Raw genomic sequence first — 19,465 nt, forward strand, 5'->3', positions numbered from 1 at the left:
GAGAAACTTACGCAGGCATAAAAAGTAAATAATGACATATCGATTAAGATGGTTTTTGCAAGACTATTTCTCTTACGGCATTTCGCAGTGTAATGTCGGAAAAGATAACTAGAGCTTAAAATTTTCCATCATTCTTCGTGTTATACATTTTTACATTTTTGAAAACATAAAAGCGGGTTTATATTATTTTTCTAACAAATTAAACTCGTGGTGCATCGCAGTTTGTACTACTACATTGTAAAACGAGCATTGTCAATGTCCCAAAGCATTGTCATGGGTGGATATAGAGAAATTATGTTAGACGTATCTAATCCGTATCCACACTCAACATAAGTGTTGAATTTACTTTGTTATTTTATTTTGACTATATTCAGTTTGTGCGTTTTTGCTTAGCTTATAAGAACTGAATTGATCATTGGGGGTTCAGGTACTAGTAAAGATGTTGTGCTATTGAAAGCAAAACTGATATGTACCAGTAAAAATGCTTATTTATTCCATAATTAAGACAATTAAAATACAATACACAACTAATAAAATTCTAAGCAATAATATTAATGTCAAAAGCCAATAAAAGTTACATCCTAACTCGAACGATCGTCATGTTTGTTGCTCGGTCTCGTAAGGCTGCGAGTCATGACAATCAAACGAGAGTCATGACAGTCTTAAGATATAGAGGCTCAGCAGTTGAAAATATTGAGATGGAAGAGGTTTAGCTGATGACGGAGAAAAAGTTCTTATAGTTGCAGAGAGTTAGCAATTGAGTGGAATTGTCTCAAGTACTTCTTGGTAATGATTGGGAAATGATGACAAACTCCAATGGTCTTGGTCATGTCTGGTAGAGGTCTGATAAGAAAACGTGGTTTCCATGTTTTTCTGGCATGTCAATTAATGTTTCTTTTCTCATGGATTACTTCCGCGGGAGGTTTCTAAGCTACTTGTAGATGAGTCTATGATGACTGTCTTTATTGCTGGCCCTCTGATGTACTAGGTGTCATGTTCATTGTAACTCTGCGTTCATCTCTGGTGTTTAGGCGTTTCTCCATCATGCTAATTGATTTTGCTAATGCCTCTGTACAACAATATAATAAAAAAAAGAAGTAAAAAAGGATTACCAATAAAGGGTATGAAATCTCCCAGCACGTAAAACATAACAAAATTGTACATCTTTTCACCATGCCAACATTCATAAATGGCTATCTTGAAATTGTGTATCTTTAATGTTTATAATGTAATGCTAAAATATAAAGTAATTATTCTATAATCACAAAACCAGTTATTTAATAGTTGCGCAGTTTCGTTATAAGCACAATAGTATTGCGCTTATAACGAAACTGTAAGCATTATAACGAAATAGTATTGCGCTTATAACGCTTTTTTACACAAATGCAATAGTATATGGATTTGTAACAAATAAAGCTAGGGTATGGCGTGTGATTCAGTGAAAGATCCGGATGTATGGCTATAAAATCCATATTAACATAACTCAACCAGGTTTATAAATATTTGATTACGCTTGACTGAAAAATTCATAAGCTAGCGCTAGCATACCCATATTAGTTTAGGCAATGCCATATTTAGCTCGGAGTCTTTATCATAGGTGATGAAACAAAAAAATTCAGCAGACACAAGAATAAGTTTCGTTTGGGTCTACAACAAACTTTGCTTGGCTTGATATACTTATTAAAACCAGAAGTTGATCGATGAATCTCTAAAAAGACAACCTTGTCTCAGCTCTTCTGTTTGTAACTTGCAATTCAAAGACTGTTGCCTTGCGATTAACTTAGCTTGAAAACTAATCTAAACTTTTGCATCGTACATTTGGTATTTTTCTCATAGTGTCAATGTGTTGTTAGAGTACTAAGCATTTCTGTTGGAACAGTTTTTAGCGAATCTATGCTGTTATTAATGTTCTCACGAATACTCAGGCACACACTGCTAAGTGATGGTTGCTCTATTGTCATCCGACTAGTACATCAGTTCTCAGCTGCAAAGTAGCAGTTACGTGATAATAAGTTAGCAGGCTAATAAATTTTATCAAAACGCAATATTGTGTGTACAACATCTTTTTAGTATTTTTCCATGACAATCTGACAATATTGGCACAATTAAATGAAGAAAATGAGAGTTGGTTATTACTAACTCCCACCAGCTGTCAATATCTTCATCTGCATCGATTTTTATCAGCCTTAGGCTTCATTGTATGTTGGCATAAATTCATTTGGTGCTAGTGAAAAGATTTTAAGGACTTTATCATTAAACGATGGTGCAGGATTTTTGCAGTCATACTTGAGAAAATTTTACTCCCCTATTCACACCCAACGGTTTGTAATATGCCATTCTTGTAGGTCTTGGTTTAACAAATTCAATTTAATGTGAAATTCCTAATAGTCATTATAAACACAGCTCAACATATTGCTGTTGATATGTTAAAATAAACATGTAGTAGGTACTAACATAAAATAGTAGCACATTGTTACAAAGAAAATTTTTGGCTTATCGAAGTTTAACCAAGATCTGCTGTTTGTTAAGTACCTGTGTCAAATCACTATAACTCGGCGCTAAGCTGAGTTTTAATGTTTTTAACCTACGCTTTAAGCCTCAGGTTTTTTGGTTTCGTTCAAACTGTATCTGCTCGTTTTGGGTTTATCTGCTCGTGAGCGGTTTTTCTATTACAAGTTAATCGGCTGTTAAAGATTTTCGTGGTGTAGTAATGTAACAAATGGCATACCTGAATTTTAGTAATCTTTTTGAATTTACGCTTAACACAAAAAGTTTTTCGTTGCTAATTACATCATAATTTGCAACCAAGTTTTTGGGATTTGAACGCAGTAAAAATATTTTGCTTTCCAATGCTAGTAAAAAATTTTCTTAATCTGTTAAACTGATTTTTTAATTTTTTTAGCAGTTTATTACTTGTCTGCACTGGAGTTCTTGTAATGTAGCGTTAACGTTCGCCAAGTAAATGCATACCACTGTAGAGTCCAAAATAAGTTGAGCCTCTGACTCAGGACAGACATTCAATATTATCAATAGTCATCTTAGTCATTTTATCCAACTAATGTAGCTGTCAGGTATAAAGGTTATTTAAGTTTATTTCAATAGATAATACACGAAATTAGTTACCTCTTTTACACTTTGTATTACATTAACAGCTTTCCATTATCATCAATGAAGTGATGCAAAGATGTTTATTTAGGATAGGATTATGTACACATAATTACTAAAGTTACATTTGCATTGTTATTGCGGACATTTTTCAGGCTTGAAAGTGAACCTAGACGAACTCTACTACTTTTTTGAAGTCTTTTAAATATCTGGAGGGTTTGAGTAAGGACTGGTAAGAAAGTCATTCAGGTATCCTGACATGTGCTATTATGTCTATATTATTTTACATTATAGCTATCATCTACATCCATGTTTATAATAAAATAAGTCAATTCAGCCTTTGCCTATCCCAAGCTTGAAATTCTTGCCATGATAGTTATTTCTGTTGGCAGTTGCGGTTAGGCTATGAGTGACTACAATTACTCACAATGGAATACACCAACCCCGTCAGCGGTTGCCCCTGCCATTCCAACCAACAGCACGGCGTATCATGCATACCCAGTGAGTTACCCATTGACTGGTTCCATATACTGTATTGCGATATCCTCTAGATAAACATGTTTTTGTTTTATAGTGTTTCCTATTTGTTAGTATACACTTTATAACCTTCAAAGTGTAGCCACAGTAATACAGGTACCTTCAGATCTGAGCCGCTAAGTTTCGAATTTTTCAGAATGCTCGTCCAAATTTTTTCTTAAAATTCAAGCTAAATTTTAAAACATGAACCTGGCGGTTAGTCCGTGAACAGGAGCTCTTTTGGCTCACAATTTTGGCCCCTCTAATATATTTTTTGATTGATTTGCGATTATTAATGGCCTTTGTTTATTGTGTCGTTGTTGAGCAAGTATTTTAGGCCCCTAAGAAGAGACTGAAGAAATGACTATTAATGATATTCTTAACAATGACATATACGACTATTTATGCCTGTTGCATTTTTGTAATATCTAAAAATCAGACATAGGCAAACCTTACTAGTGTATTCATTTGCCTTGAAGCTAAGAATGCAGTGTTAATTTTTTTTGTAATATTAATAGCTTACAAGACCGTGTTCTTTTAAGTTATCATATGATGTTATAATAATATGTAAGTTATAGTATGTAAGTATAATATGTAAGTTATAATATGTAAGTTATAATATGTAAGTTATAATATGTAAGTTATAATATGTAAGTTATAATATGTAAGTTATAATATGTAAGTTATAATATGTAAGTATAATATGTAAGTTATAATATGTAAGTTATAATATGTAAGCTATAATATGTAAGTTATAATATTTAAGTTATAATATGTAAGCTATAATATGTAAGTTATAATATGTAAGTATAATATGTAAGTTATAATATGTAAGTTATAATATGTAAGTTATAATATGTAAGTTATAATATGTAAGTTATAATATGTAAGCTATAATATGTAAGTTATAATATGTAAGTTATAATATGTAAGTTATAATATGTAAGTATAATATGTAAGTTATAATATGTAAGCTATAATATGTAAGTTATAATATGTAAGTTATAATATGTAAGTTATAATATGTAAGTTATAATATGCAAGTTATAATATGTAAGTTATAATATGTAAGTTATAATATGTAAGCTATAATATGTAAGTTATAATATGTAAGTTATAATATGCAAGTTATAATATGTAAGTTATAATATGTAAGTTATAATATGTAAGTTATAATATGCAAGTTATAATATGAAAAATAAGAAATAATTAATGTATATTTGATTAATAATTCATACGAGTTGTCCTCATTGGACAAATGACAATTTCCCTTGTAATTCCTGGTATCTGTAATCAGCTCCATTCGAGTTGTTTAAAAGGACCCCCAAATCGCTGTTAATATAAGGTGACTTATGAATCTATGTTGAATTTGCAGATATGAACAAGTATAGGATGTTTAAACCTTTTAGTTTTGTGTTACAGTAGCAGTTATTTTAAATGTGCCAAGATTTACCCAATCACAAAATTCTGTAAATATGCAATTGAGACGAACAAAATGTTGGTCAATACGGGACTCACACCCATGATATTCAGGTTATTAGACTAACACTCAGACTAACTGAGCTGATTGGCCAATTTCTGAAGCCTAAGAGTAATTGTGCCTTTGAGAGAATAAAACTTCCTCCGTGTAAAAAAACGTTTAACGTTTAACTTGATGTACCAACCACAATCAAGTTTTGTTCGTTTTAATCTTGAAACATTCGGGCAGTCAGATCACCTCAAACATCAAAAACAATCATAAATGATATAAAAATACAGATACTTTCATATAAAATCTACCAAATTTTGTTCAAGTTCATCTTTAAAGAAATAAACATGGTTGGGTGTGTTTTTTTTGAACTATTGTTTTCACAAATACAGTGAAACTCGGATAACTCGCCCTCGGATAGCTTGAACACATGGTTAACTCGAATGGATTTGTTTGGTCCATTCCCACGCAATGATAAATTGCTTTAGATAACACGACCTTAACTTCGTTAACTCAAACAGTTTTTTGCCCATCGCTACCGAGACGGTTGTTATCGCTTTAGAATATCGCTTTATTCTAAGCCATAGAGATAAACATCAACCTTTAGTAGTTCTTAGGCGTCAATATTACCACTATCGGCAAAATATTTTCGTTAACGACTTTTCTAAAGGTTTGCAAAAAATCAAATTTTACCAAACATCTGCTTTGGGATATCCCTTCGAAAGCAAGGAGAAGCGAGGTAACTTTCGGAGTAAAATTGGCCAAATTGGTTTTGTTAAAACGCTCAAAAAAGTCTTTTTTCTCTGAGCGTTTCAACCGCGATCAAGTTTTGCCTATTTTAATCTGAAAACGTTCTGGCGGTCAGATCACCTAAAACAAACCAACAAATCTCAAGTAGTAAGAAAATATTTATACTTTCTGATAAAAATTGTTAAAACATTACATGAGAGGCCCCTTAACTTGCAACAAGCAATCGATGCTTTTGATTTATATATAGTTTGTATATGTACTGATGAATACATGCACTTGTGAGAGTGCTCTCATAACTTGAATGCTCTGATAACTCGAATACTTTCTCTCGGTCTCGTGAAGTTCGACTTAGCCGAGTTTCACTGTATTTTGTTATATGTATAAAAACAGTTACATTGTTAAAAATCAATAAATTGTATTGAGAATTTGCTCTTCTTTCAAGTTAGTTTCTATTACTGCAGGGTTATGGGTCTGCAGCTTCTGCTGCCGCTACAACAGCTAGTTACGGTGCGTACCAGGCTGACACCGCCGCTGCCTCTACTTATCCATATCAATCTGCTGCTGACACACAATCACAGGTTTGTAGATGAGATATGATGCTGGTACAGAAATGGCATTCCAGACATGTACAAAATATCCATATTTGACCTTGCATCGTATCAAGTGTTTGTACATGACTTGATGAGGTAGATAGCGGTCTAAAGGGGTTTGTTGCACTCGGCTCTATTGCCAATGATTTTACAATGGCAATAATAATAATAATAATAATGTTTACTGCAATCAGAGTCGTGTCAGTCCGAAGTCGCAGGTAAAAGTTGGGAAAAAGATTGCATCATATGGGATTCAAACTCGTGACTTGTATCATGGTAGGCAGACATTAACAACTACGCCACTCAACTGTACACTGGTTACATAGAGTAGTTGTATGTATAGCTATTACACCTGAAGATATATTTAGGCACCCTAGAGTGCCAGGGTACTAGTAGTAATAATACATGCACCTCATTTTCATGTTAGTAGTAAGATTGACCAAGCATGAAGCTTAGATATTGAGGTAATGGATATGGAAATGTTGACTAGTTTATATTTGTTTTTTTGTGTGCAAATATCACGTTTTCTTATTATTTACTGCAATATTTAAAGCATCAAAGCAATAATACTTCAAACCGGAAGTTTCTTATCTTGCTCGTGGGTTCTTGATGAGTTCTAGTTGTGACTTTATTGGTTCGCCGAACAGCAGACCTCTAAACTACCAGTCAAAAACGTAATATCGGTATGCATGGAAATTATGGCTAGTAACTACGAAAACAAACAATTGTTTGCTCTTGTTAACCTTAGTAATGTATTGTGTTACATAAAACAATCATATACCGATAACCTTACAGTAGCAGCGTCATATATTGTATAAACAATCATATACTGCTGACATATCAATCTCTTTGAGATCTCTTACAGTAGTCGTGTCATAAATTGTATAAACAATCATATACCGCTACCTATCAATCTCTTTGGGATATCTTGCAGTAGCGGCGTCATATATTGCTGTAAAAGGCAACTAAAATTAGTATGATAATCATCAGCAATGCATCTCTGGTTGACCAAGTGGATGCAGTCAAATGTGCAGAAGCGAATTGCAGAGATTCTGCACTTTTCTTATGTTACCTAATAATACCTGTTGTGTCATGATAAGAACCTTTCTGTTAGCACGCATTGTGGCCCATCAATAGTTAGTTTTAATGAGTAACGCTAGTTCCATATTACCAATGGTCGTTCCTATGAAACTCTGTTAAACCGTGACAGAATTCCAATTTAATAACAGCCAGTATGAATTAGTGAGGCACATCCAAATTTGTGTTTTCTCAAGAAAATCGCCCAAAAGAATTGCAACTCCAAGTTACCCGCAAGTTACGTCATTATGAAAACAGTTTCAAGCCTAGCCAGTATAGCTAGTATAGCCAGTATAGCTAGTATAGCCAGTATAGTTAGTATAGCTAGTATAGCCAGTATAGCTAGCTAGCTTGATATCCAATCGTTAGCTGGTGTATTACCTGGTTATTAAGGTTCGCTGAATGCTTTTACAACTGTTTGACTGTATGAATCGAGACTATTCTGTGAAGTAAGTATATTCATCTAATGCTATTACTTACATATACTTACAGCCAAGCCAGCCATTGGATTCCAACCTGGCATATTACCAAATTATGAACACTGCTCCCTACGCAGGGAGCAGTGTACCACCAGCAACACCTGTTGCGGCAGTGGGCCCTACAGCACACGGATCCGGTAAGTACTCGGTACATCTTGGTAACTGAATCGTATCTTCTTTGTCAATTGTTATTGACACTTGTGGCATTACCAGTTTATGAATATGTTTTATAGCCCCGTTCGTAACTGGTTACATCCTTCTAGTGAGTTGCTGAATCTGAATAAGAGTCGTTGCGAGAGGTCGTTGCGAGAACTATGAAAAGTCTTTGCAATTCACTAACTCACTGGAAGGATTCTTTTATTTTACTCGTATTAGCTTTAGATTGGCACCTATTTGAATTTAAAAAACCCAAGCTTGACACAGGCAGAAACTTAAAATTTCTCACTTGTTCCTTTTTTTATTTAAAATTATCGCTACAGACATAGAAATGCCTTCTAAGCTTTTTAGGATAGGCAATACACGGGTATATTGCCTACAAGGATAGCCAATACATAGGCATATCGACTTCAAGGATAGGCAATACATGGGTATATCGACTACAAGGATAGCCAATACACAGGCATATCGACTACAAGGATAGGCAATACATGGGATATCGACTACAAGGATAGCCAATATATAAGCATATCGACTAGAAAGATAGGCAATACATGGGCATATTGACTACACGGATAGGCGATACACAGGCATATCGACTACAAGGACAGGCAACACATGGGCATATCGACTACAAGGATAGGCAATACATAGGCATATCGACTACAAGGATAGGCAATACATGGGCATATCGACTACAAAGGTAGGCAATACATGGGCATATCGACTACAAGGATAGGGAATACATAGGCATATCGACTACAAGGATAGGCAATACATAGGCATATCGACTACAAGGATAGGCAATACATAGGCATATCGACTACAAGGATAGGCAATACATAGGCATATCGACTACAAGGATAGGCAATACATGGGCATATCGACTACAAGGATAGGCAATACATAGGCATATCGACTACAAAGAATCACTTGCAGCATTTTTGCACCAAAGAGACTTTAAACAGCACTTCCCTGATTCCTATCAGTATCATGATTTGCTACTAGATTTGTCGTTGCGTCAGCATAGTTTACTGAACAAGTTTCTTAGATAGAGATTGTGACCAGTCCTATCAAAAGTGCATTATATCGACGTTTCTATTAGATAAGAGATTGTGACGAGTCCTACCAAAAGTGCATTATATCGACGGTTCTCTTTGGTAGAGATTGTGACGATTCCTATCACAAGTGCATTTTATCGACGTTTCTATTAGATAGAGATCTTCTTATCAGTCTTATCCTTACCAGTCTTATCAAAAGTGCATTATATCGACGTTTCTATTGACATTTTATTAAGTTTTGAAGGAAGTGAGGTGAAATTTTGTTCAGCTTTGGTTTGTAAATCTTTTGCGAACTCAAAGTGTGTTATCGTTAATATTAAAATGTTTGCCGTTTCCACATTAGAAAGTGAACTATGTTGATTACGTGTTCTGTAGCAGAGAAGCTAGAACAATAACCTTTAACAAATATGGCTGCCGGAATTCAGCTCACTAGCTGATGTTAGATTAGTAATACATACAGCCTGCACACAGCTTCATGATACTTACAAGTACATGTATGCGAGAAGCAACACTTGAGAGTTAATCACTATGTTTCCATGATGCGCAGTACTTCGGAGTTGCGCCCTCTCCGGATCATGGAAACGGCGTCTTTGCACTGAAATCACTGCGCACTGATCAGTGCGAGGCCAGGGCAAATTCGCAGCAAGGCAACGGCATTGCGCGGTGGCTGCGCATAGCTCTCTTGCTGTGGAGGCTGATTCATCGAGGGCCATGAACTAGTACAAAAGTTATCCCGCTATTGTTTTTTTCTATTTTTCCGATCTTCTTTCACTTAAATTTAATTATGATCTTCAACGACGAGGATGATGAGGTGATTACTTTCCTAGACTTTGTTATCGATGCCAACACTTTTTTAAAAATAGGTGGCAAATCCTAAAGTAATGTTTAAATAATATATTACATATTACTTAAAAATACTTAATAAAAATATATTACTTTGTAAAAATTGTGTTAAGGTTTGTAAAACCTTGTGAATGTGTATTGTAAATAAAAGTATAATGACAACAGAAGCATAAAAAGACTGCTTCTGATGTTCGGTATCCATGATCGATTCTATTTCTCCATCAGGCGATTTGATTTATACAATTTCTCTTTTCTGGCTAATTTGCTGAAAACCACTGCGCAGCATGTAAACGTACAATCCCCTCGACTTCGGAGGGGGCTGCATCGCAGTACTGTGCATCATGGAAACATAGTGAATATTATAATAACGTTGGATACTGCAATACTTCCTCTTTTGTGTTAGGCTTTTAATTGACAAATTGTTTTGTTGATCCGGTTCTGTACAGGATGGCTGAATGGTGAGTGAGCTGGTTGCTTAGAACTTCAGATCTGACACTAGCTTTATTTAAAGATGAACTTACGCAAAATTGTACGGGATTTTATCATAAAGTATCAGTATTTTTTTGTTATTTGCGATTGTTTTTAATGTTTGAGGTAATCTGACTGCCAGGATGTTTTAAGATTAAAATCGACAGATTTGATCACTGTTAAAATGCTGAGAAGGCGTCACTAGTTGCTATCATTGATATCGGATATCGCGTTCAAGCTGCAGCTTTATGCATCAGTATAATGTATCTCTTTACAGCTATAAGCGTCATAGTCACACTTTTGCTCGACCTGAAAGTTTTAAGGGCGATCAAGTTTTGTCGATTTTATTGTAACATCTTGGCAGTCAGATCATCAAAAGCTTTAAAAATAATCGCAAATAATAGACAAGTAATGATATTTTCTGATGAAGTCTACTAAAATTTGGTGTAAGGTCATCTTTAATTAAAGGCATGAGTAAGAATGCTACCAATTACTTGACTGACCTAGCTGAAGTTCCAAAGTTATGGTCAATTGTATTTTAAGTTGGCTGTATGCTGTTGTATTACTCTCTAGATCAGTTTTACATATTCGGCATTATCTAGTTATTCATTCTCTAATCTCTAGTCATTAGTTTTTATTTAAATTTGATTTTCTCGTTTATTATTATTTTATTGGGTGTATAGACTACAATATACTACTATATGCCTTACAGCAAGCCCTGTGCAGCCACCAGTATCATATGACACCCAGTACCCTCCATCAGCTATTGGCCAGCAGTCATTTAGCCAGATTCCAGACCCAGTGATTCCAAGGGGTGAGCTACTCAATGACATTAATTGTATTGGTAGCACTCCTTGCTTCTTCACAGACGCATTGGTACAGCCCTCCATTTTAACTGAGTCATACTGTTGCAACTTCTCATTTCACCAAAATCCTTCATCTATATAAATCTCATTGTTTGTGCGTCTGTTATTCTCTACTTTGGTGTGCCCAGCTATAGCTATTAAAATATTGGAATGAAGAATCCATATTGCAAAATCTCCTGTCCGCCAGGCAAACATCTTACCGATTAAGCTACGTGAGATTGATGGATTCATTGGGCAATGTATGTCGCCATGTGGGTAAAAATACGCATACCGCTCTCCGTTATTTATGCTTGCTCTCTTGGCTCTTATTAGTAAGTTAACTAGCTTGTTCAAATTAGCCATTGGCAATGTGCCAGGCCGCTACATTACCTGACACTGTTTTATAATACCCGTGCAATGCCGGACATTCCGCTAGTTGTAGAACTAAAGTAAACTATTTGGTTAAATCAAATGTCATTATGTAGGACAGTTATTAGGCAAGGTCATGGACATCAGCTAACTACAGTCAAACATGGATAACTCGAACTTCACGGGACCAAGCGAAAGTGTTCAAGTTATCAGAGCATTCAAGTTATCAGAGCACTGTCACAAGTCCATGTATTTATTTATTTATTAGAAGATACATGCACATATACAAACTATAATAGAAATCAAAAGCATAAATGGCTTGTTTCAAATTAAATGCTTCTAATGTAAAGTTTAAAACTTTTTTTATCAAAAAGTATAGGAGATTTTTCTATCACTTGAGATTGTTTTGTTGTTTGAGGTGATGTTATTGCCAGGACGTTTTTTAGATTAAAATTGGCAAAACTTGATCGTTGTTGAAATGCTCAGAAGAAAAGACATCTTTTTCTTCTGAGCGTTTTAACCGAGATCAATTTTGCCGATTTTTCTTGAAGTTTATGCGAAGGTCACCTCACTTTTCCATGCTTCCGAAAGGCGATCGCTAAGCGGATGTTTGGTAAAAATCAAAATTCACCAAACCTTCAGAAAAGTCGTTGACAAAAATATTTTGCCGACGGTGGTAATAACGACGCCAATGACTTACGAAAAGTTGAGGTTTACCTCTATGACTTGGAATAAAGTGATTTTCTAAAGCGATAACAACCGTCTCGGTAGCCATTGGGCAAAAAACTGTTCGAGTTAGCAGAGTTGAGGTCGAGTTATCTATAGCAATTTATCATTACGTGGGAACGGACCAAAGAAACCGTTTGAGTTAACCATGTGTTCGAGCTATCCGTGGGCGAGTTATCCATGTTTGACTGTATGTGTGTTTGTTCATACTTGGGTGTGTCCAGCTATAGCTATTAAAATGTTGGAATGAAATATCCGCTTTATGCTGGATTTGATCTCGGAATCTCCCGTTCACCAGGCATATCTCTTACCAATTAAGCTTCGCGACATGCATTAAATTCTAAGGCGATAGGAGCCGTTATGTCGGTTAAAATAGACATAGCATTCTGTGTCACGCATCGTGACTAGAGCTTGCACTCATGGCCCATATTAGTAAGTTTAGCAATACGAATAATAAATAGCCTTCTAAATTTAGTTTTTGGCAATGTGCCAGGCTAATGGCAAGTGGTAGGCAGCAACATTACCTGCCACTGTTTATAAGCTGTTTTTAACCCATCATTATTTGTACTTATTTAGGGAGAGTGTTACAGCTGGATATGTATAGATCCAACATTACTTATAACCATCTAGGGTTGGTGTTACATCTGCCCGTGTATAGATCCAACATTGCTTGTAACTATCTAGGGATGTTGTTACAGCTAGTCGCATCTAACATGAGATAAATGTATTTTATCCTGCACAATGACAGTACGTTTACACGTGCTTTTACATAATTTTCTAATGTATCGTATGTGATGAAGAAAGAATTGTGTGTGAATCTACTCAGGTGGATATCATTTGACATATTACTAATGACTCGACAAGGAAAATATAACATGGTTGTTTTGTGTTTATGCAAAACTATATTTTGGTCAGTATACAAATGGAAAAAATTGAAGCAACTGCAGGATTTTCTCTTGCAGGGCCGTTTGAAGCTGTGCATAGGTCCCAAAGACTATCATCAGAACAACCTTCTAACCCCAAAGTGGGGAGGGGTGGGGGTGGGCGTGGGCGTGGGCGTGGTCCAAGACAGAACCGAGGCCCCCGATCTCGGGACATGGGGCCCCCTGGGGGTATAGGATCGAGAGACTTGGGATCAAGAGATATGCACGTTAGAGATCATGGTTCACGAGGGATGAGGCCGAGAGGAATGGGCCCAAGAGATATTGGTTCAAGAGATATGGGCTCAGAAAGCCTTGGTCCAGGAGGCCCTCGCATTCGTGGACAGACGCCTCGAGCTCTACCTAATTCTCGGCAGTCATTTGGAGCAAGACCTGACTTTCAATCAAGAGGACCCAGGCCACTACTTGGTGATAATGAACCGCCAGATAACTGGAATGGCCCTCATGGCGGCTGGGATGAACCTCGAAAAAATTGGGAAGGCCCTCCAGACCGATGGGAGGCAAGACAGGTCCCACCTGATAGGTTTAATTCTAAGAAGAACCGGGATTCTCTACGAGGAGGCAAACAAGGAGGCGAGCGAGGTAGGCTAAGAGGAAAAGAGAGATTTGCCAAAAATGTTGGAAAACCACCTCCATTGATGGGTCCTGGGGTAAGCATTTCTTCATTTCTTGGAATTCATGTTTAATCCAATAACTACTAGGTAAATCAAAAATAATTCATGTTATAGAGTCCCGTATTCACAGAGCCAAACTGAAAAGTAGCTACTAACACTTGGCGTATAGGCGTTGAATATATCGTTTCACCATGTAAAATATTCTTATTTATTGCAGTTTGATAGAGAAAAAGGTGGTTGGCGAGATCGAAACGTAAGTTTCATGTTTTGATTACTCATGTTTAGTGTAGGGCTCCCGTATGCGGGTAAACTTGACATCCTCTGCTTTAGAACGAATAAACACATTCAAACCTTGGTTTGTGCCCTCCTTCTTCATAGTGATTGGGGTGTGCATTGTGATGCAAGAGTTCATTGTGATGCATGTGTTCATTGTGATGTGTGTGTACATTGTGATGCGTGTGTACATTGTGATGTGTATGTACATTGGGATGTGTGCGTGTGTACATTGTGATGTGTATGTACATTGTGATGTGTGTGTGTGTACGTTGTGATGTGTGTGTACATTGTGATGTGTATGTACATTGTGATGTGTGTATTGTACCTAATGACCATATTCTATAGCATATCATTCTAGTGCTCAGATCATCAAATGTTCAGTGATTACAAACATGTCAGTCATTATTACTCATTGATTACCCATAATACATAAGTATGAGTTTCTTTACCTCTCATACTTTGTTGTAGCGTAAAAGACCGAGAATGGATTCGACTTCAGAGAAGCATGCTAAGGTTAAACGCGTAAGCTTTATATCTTTAGTTTTCATTCACTCTTAAAGTGAACTGAGTTGAGAATGCTAAAGTTATTAGATCTGATATGCTGCCAGTCACGAGCGTCGTGAGAGATCGTCCTGTGTAATAGGTATGCACACAATTATTCTTAGATGTGGAAAGGTGGTCAAGTGGAGCAATGGTAGTGCACATGCCTTCGAATTTAGATATACGAGTTTGGTTACCTTGTGGTGTAACTTTTATCTGAGCACTATGTGTTCTAATAGTATTGGGTATTAATGGAGTCTGTTCGTAGATGTGGTGACATTCACTTTGATAGCGGTGTTGTTCGTGTAAAAGCTGATGGCGAAACCATCATAGAGATTAGTTACTGTTGCTCGCACTGGTCGCTGCTAGATGCGAGGTTCATAACTCCAGTTGTTTGATGTATTCATAGAGGCGTGTAGATGAAGACCTCAATGTGACCATATCGGCGAGAGATGGTGAGGACAAGGAAGGCTTCTACTGCACTGTCTGCAAAGTCACCATCAAGAAGGGCTATGTAAGATATCGTGTACTGTTTTTGTTCACAAGCACTGTACTGTGTTATTCTATAGCATGAGGTAATTCTAGATGCATGGGGTGGGCTTAGCTTAAGTGCTTAGGCTTTGGGATATTGATGTCCAACAAAAAGTATTTCTTTAGTAAGCTTGCTATGTAGTTTTTTCCCAATACTTCCTGCTGTCACAAACACTGTCTACCAATGATATTTTTTAGGAATTTCAACAGCACCTAAGAGGGAGAAGGCACAAGCAGAGGGTCGCTGATCAAAAGGAGGTAAGGCTCTCTTAATTTACTCTGCCTCAATCCTGATTTATATTTGCTATTAGCATTGTCTAGCTTAGAGGCTACAGGGTGTTTTTTTATATGTGGAGGTTCTTGCTTGGTTATTTTCTTCTTAAAGACTTATTCTAGTACAGCCATCGCCAAGTAAAAAAGAACTCGTGTGTGATACATAGAATCAGCTTTTTGCCCAAGATCATGTATGCTACTGCTGGACTGGGATGGCCCAGTGAGTGTCACCTCAGGTTGGACTTCACCTTAACTTATCACCTGCCGTTTCTGCTTGTTTTTAGGGCGGTAAAGCTGATGCAGATGTCTCAGGTAAGAACTAGACAGCAAGACTTGGATTATTAGAGTTGTCAGTCTTGTTGCAGTTTGATCTGTTTTCAGAACAGCTAAGAATAGTTCATTGTCATTTGAAATGCAAGGTAATTACAAATAGAATAGAGACACTATTGCTCATTAATGTTTGGTTTTACGAAATTCTATTTATTTAGCGTTAGCAAAACGGCTTAAGCTCGCAATGAATACTCTCCTCTCTTGGTGAGCAAGGAGTTGTCATCTCTTTGTTAAAATTGAACTTATGACTTTCTTTTATGTATACTATCAGAACCTTTCTAGAGTAGCACCATAAACAACAATGATAGACCAATGATAGACAGCTGAAATGGTATTATGCAAAAGCTATTTCTATTCCTTTATCATATTGTGAACATCAGAAATTGATTAGAATTGCTATTCTTGAGATAGTCACAGCCATGGGAAGCCTGAAAAGTTTTCGTGTGTATGCTAAAATGATCATAACAAAATGGCGCACAGATTCTGCTGTCTCTAGCTAGGCATTAAACAAAAATATTTGTTGGTCACCTTGATAGGCGCACAGGGTGCAATGCCGACTGACCGCAATGTGACATTTGATGCTACACTCACTATGATGCCTATAGATGACCCAGAAGCTATCCGATTCTATTGTGTCATATGCCGACTGGTTCTGCTCGAAGAGATAGTAAGTCATCTATTCATACTTTTGAAACTATCTGTTGCAGGAGACCTGAACACACGAGCACACACGTTTTGATGACGATGTGAAAGATTAAATAACAATATAGTAAATTAATGCAGTATGACATCTTTTACAATGACGATTCGAGAGTATGCTCAGCTTTTTGCATTCGTATTGTCCCTAAAATATACAAGCAGCTTAAACGTGCAAGGCTATTCTCTCGATTGGTGCAAAAAAATACTAATAAGCCAGAGTATTGCAAAAACATGAAACGTTACACACCTAATTTGTTCAATAGAACATCTTTTAAACATGAATAGAAAAAACTCTCTTTATTAACTGTGGACAAAAATGCTTGGCTAATGTTTGTATCCATGGATTTTGTAGTATTTTTCATCATATTTGTGCTCTTGTGTCTGGGCCTTTGCTAGGGTGTTTGACAGCCCTTCTGGTTGCTGTAAGCAAACATAGCGTATAACATTAAGTTTATGGATAAGTGTGAATTTTGTATTCTTTTTGCCTCATGCCGCTTATTGAACAGTTGCTACACTGAAGAGCTCAAGACAATGTCAAACCATGGACGTCCGATGAAGGTGAGCACAAAGAGTGGCATTAGGTAATAGCGATAGAATACTTATGCTGAAGGCCAGCAACAACTAGATGTACTATATTTAGTCATTATACTATCAGTTTAGCATTTTTCCTAGAGGTTTTATTTCCAACTCGATAAAAAACCTTCATTACTTTATTGACAGTATTAAGTAGTAGAAATGGTCTTTCTTTCATTGGAATACCGACTTGATTTTTTCTTTTTGACAATTTATCGAAACTTGTAGTTTTGTAGGATTGAAGATTTCTACTATGTCCATGTCCAGCTGTACGCTTAATTGTTAAGTCCGTTTCGTGCTGTTATGGTAAAACCATTTAGTCCATTCATTTGCCATTGCTGTTCGTAGAACAAGAAGGCCCACGATTGCACCCCGAGTCACCTGAAACGTATCAAGGAGATTGAAGACTTGAAAAAGTCAAAACAGGAGGATGAAGCTGTCTGCGTTAACTGTGTGGTGAGTTCTCCGCGCTTTTGCCTATAAGGTTTTTATAACAATGCTGGTTTTGGAAAAGGTCGTGTTGGTTTGCTAGAAGTTGGTTTGGCTCGTTGTATTTCCGTTAGCTTTTTAGTCAGCGTACGAACAGTACAGTGTTACTCCAACACTCGAGCTTGAAGCGTTCCAGAGTTTGTATATCAATCCTCTAGTATTAAAATATCAAGTCCAGTTTTCCTATATAAAATTACTAACTACAAATTAATCTGTTCCCACCCTCTGAAAAACCGACAGAAAAACGGGATATTATGATGGAAACACGTGTTTTTAATCTAACCACCCACGCTCAAAGTAATAAGTGCCTATCTTGTAGATATTTTCTGCAATAAAATGTAACATTTTTATGTACAGTACTCTATGGAGTTATTGCCTTTGAGAAAGACTGTAGTGGCTAATGGTGGTGAGAGAAATGGCAGCACGTTAAGTATGCTACACTTTTGTAACACTAACATAACATTAAATTCAACTTACATGAACTCAGCTTACTACGCAGAAATAAAAATAAGGTTTAATCTTACTTTGAAAGACTGAGTGATTGCACCCCGAGTCACCTGAAGCGTATCTGCATGTTCTCGTAAGCAGCTTCTTGTATACTTGGCCACTTAACGACCGGGTCAAGAACCATCTCGTATGCTCGTATTTAAAATTTGTCAATCGTGCCTCAAAGCAAAAGTTTGCTGGAACTTTTCCTTCCTCATACTTCAAATTTATTTTATGTTTGGACACTCATATGTCAAAGTATGGCATTAATAGGTTCCATATTCATCCTCACTATCGGTGTACATGCAAGTTACCAACTAACAGATTATTAAATGAAGAAGTTATTCGCTAGTTGTTGTCAACACTTTTCTGACACGAACTCGCTGCTGACGATAAAGTTGTGTCTGCAGGTTGTTTATAAGGAGACAGATGAAGATGATCACAAGGGTAGAGAGTCGCATAAGGAGTCTCTACACTGGCGAATGGCCTCGTGTGAAGTCTGCACTTGCAAGTTTAATGACACGGTTGAGCTTGAGAAACACTTCAACCTGCCGAGACACTTCAAGCAGTCACAGAAACTCATCGCCAATGGCTTGGAGCCTGACCAGATGGTATGTGGGGATGATTCTAAATTATTTGCTCTGCATGAAAACCTGGTTGGTTTTCACGCCGAGTAAATAAGGCTTTTGTTTGCTTGTTTCATAAGCAGTGTTTAGGCTATTGGCTAAGATTATATACAGACCTTCTCATATCGCTACATCTTCCACCGGCACTCGATTTCCTACATGATGATGAATGTCGTTCAAATGCATCAAATATATATTTCTGTTTCTAAGGTCAGTATTGGAACATTTTTATTCAAAATATTTTGATTTGATTAACTTTTATATTTTCAAGTAAATAATAAGTAAGATCAACCAATGTTTACTGTATATCTCAGTGTTTGTGTGCCTAGCTGTAGTTATTAAATACTTCGATTGAAAAGCTTGTATCCTCCAGGATTTGAACTCACGAAGATGGCAACTGCATGTTTGTACACCAGTCATCTGACCACAAGTCTACAAAAGCACTCACACTTTCATAGCTCTTACTACAAACTTTATATCCTTTTCCCAATTTCACACGCTGAATGACGTATTAATTGAGACATTGCGCTTAGGGGTTACGATGCCCCTGTTGTAAAATATTTTTTCGCTCAACTCTATAAAACACGATGCTTTCCATTCTTGCCATACAATATCAACAAAAATCATTCTTGAA

General features: G+C 36.5%; 1 protein-coding gene across 3 annotated transcripts in view; it reads left to right on the top strand.

Annotated features, from left to right (window-relative positions):
- The first annotated feature begins 5 nt into the window (after window positions 1–5).
- Window positions 6–19,465, top strand: part of LOC137393105 (uncharacterized) — a 36,696-nt gene continuing 17,236 nt past the window's right edge. Inside the window, exons 1-14 of one of the 3 annotated variants that reach the window (XM_068079523.1) lie at window positions 6–24; window positions 3,498–3,606; window positions 6,301–6,417; window positions 7,999–8,122; window positions 11,226–11,327; window positions 13,416–14,044; window positions 14,226–14,261; window positions 14,753–14,806; window positions 15,234–15,338; window positions 15,554–15,613; window positions 15,913–15,940; window positions 16,495–16,625; window positions 17,579–17,686; window positions 18,616–18,816. In XM_068079523.1, coding sequence (XP_067935624.1) covers window positions 3,511–3,606; window positions 6,301–6,417; window positions 7,999–8,122; window positions 11,226–11,327; window positions 13,416–14,044; window positions 14,226–14,261; window positions 14,753–14,806; window positions 15,234–15,338; window positions 15,554–15,613; window positions 15,913–15,940; window positions 16,495–16,625; window positions 17,579–17,686; window positions 18,616–18,816 — 1,791 coding nt within the window. In that variant the 5' untranslated portion in view covers window positions 6–24; window positions 3,498–3,510. Of the gene's footprint in view, window positions 25–3,254; window positions 3,338–3,497; window positions 3,607–6,300; window positions 6,418–7,998; window positions 8,123–11,225; window positions 11,328–13,415; window positions 14,045–14,225; window positions 14,262–14,752; window positions 14,807–15,233; window positions 15,339–15,553; window positions 15,614–15,912; window positions 15,941–16,494; window positions 16,626–17,578; window positions 17,687–18,615; window positions 18,817–19,465 lie in introns of those variants that run through there. The other 2 variants (XM_068079522.1, XM_068079524.1) reach the window with 2 other exon arrangements.

This window comes from Watersipora subatra, chromosome 4 (genome assembly GCF_963576615.1).
Source record: "Watersipora subatra chromosome 4, tzWatSuba1.1, whole genome shotgun sequence".
NCBI classification, from domain to species: Eukaryota; Metazoa; Bryozoa; class Gymnolaemata; order Cheilostomatida; family Watersiporidae; genus Watersipora; species Watersipora subatra.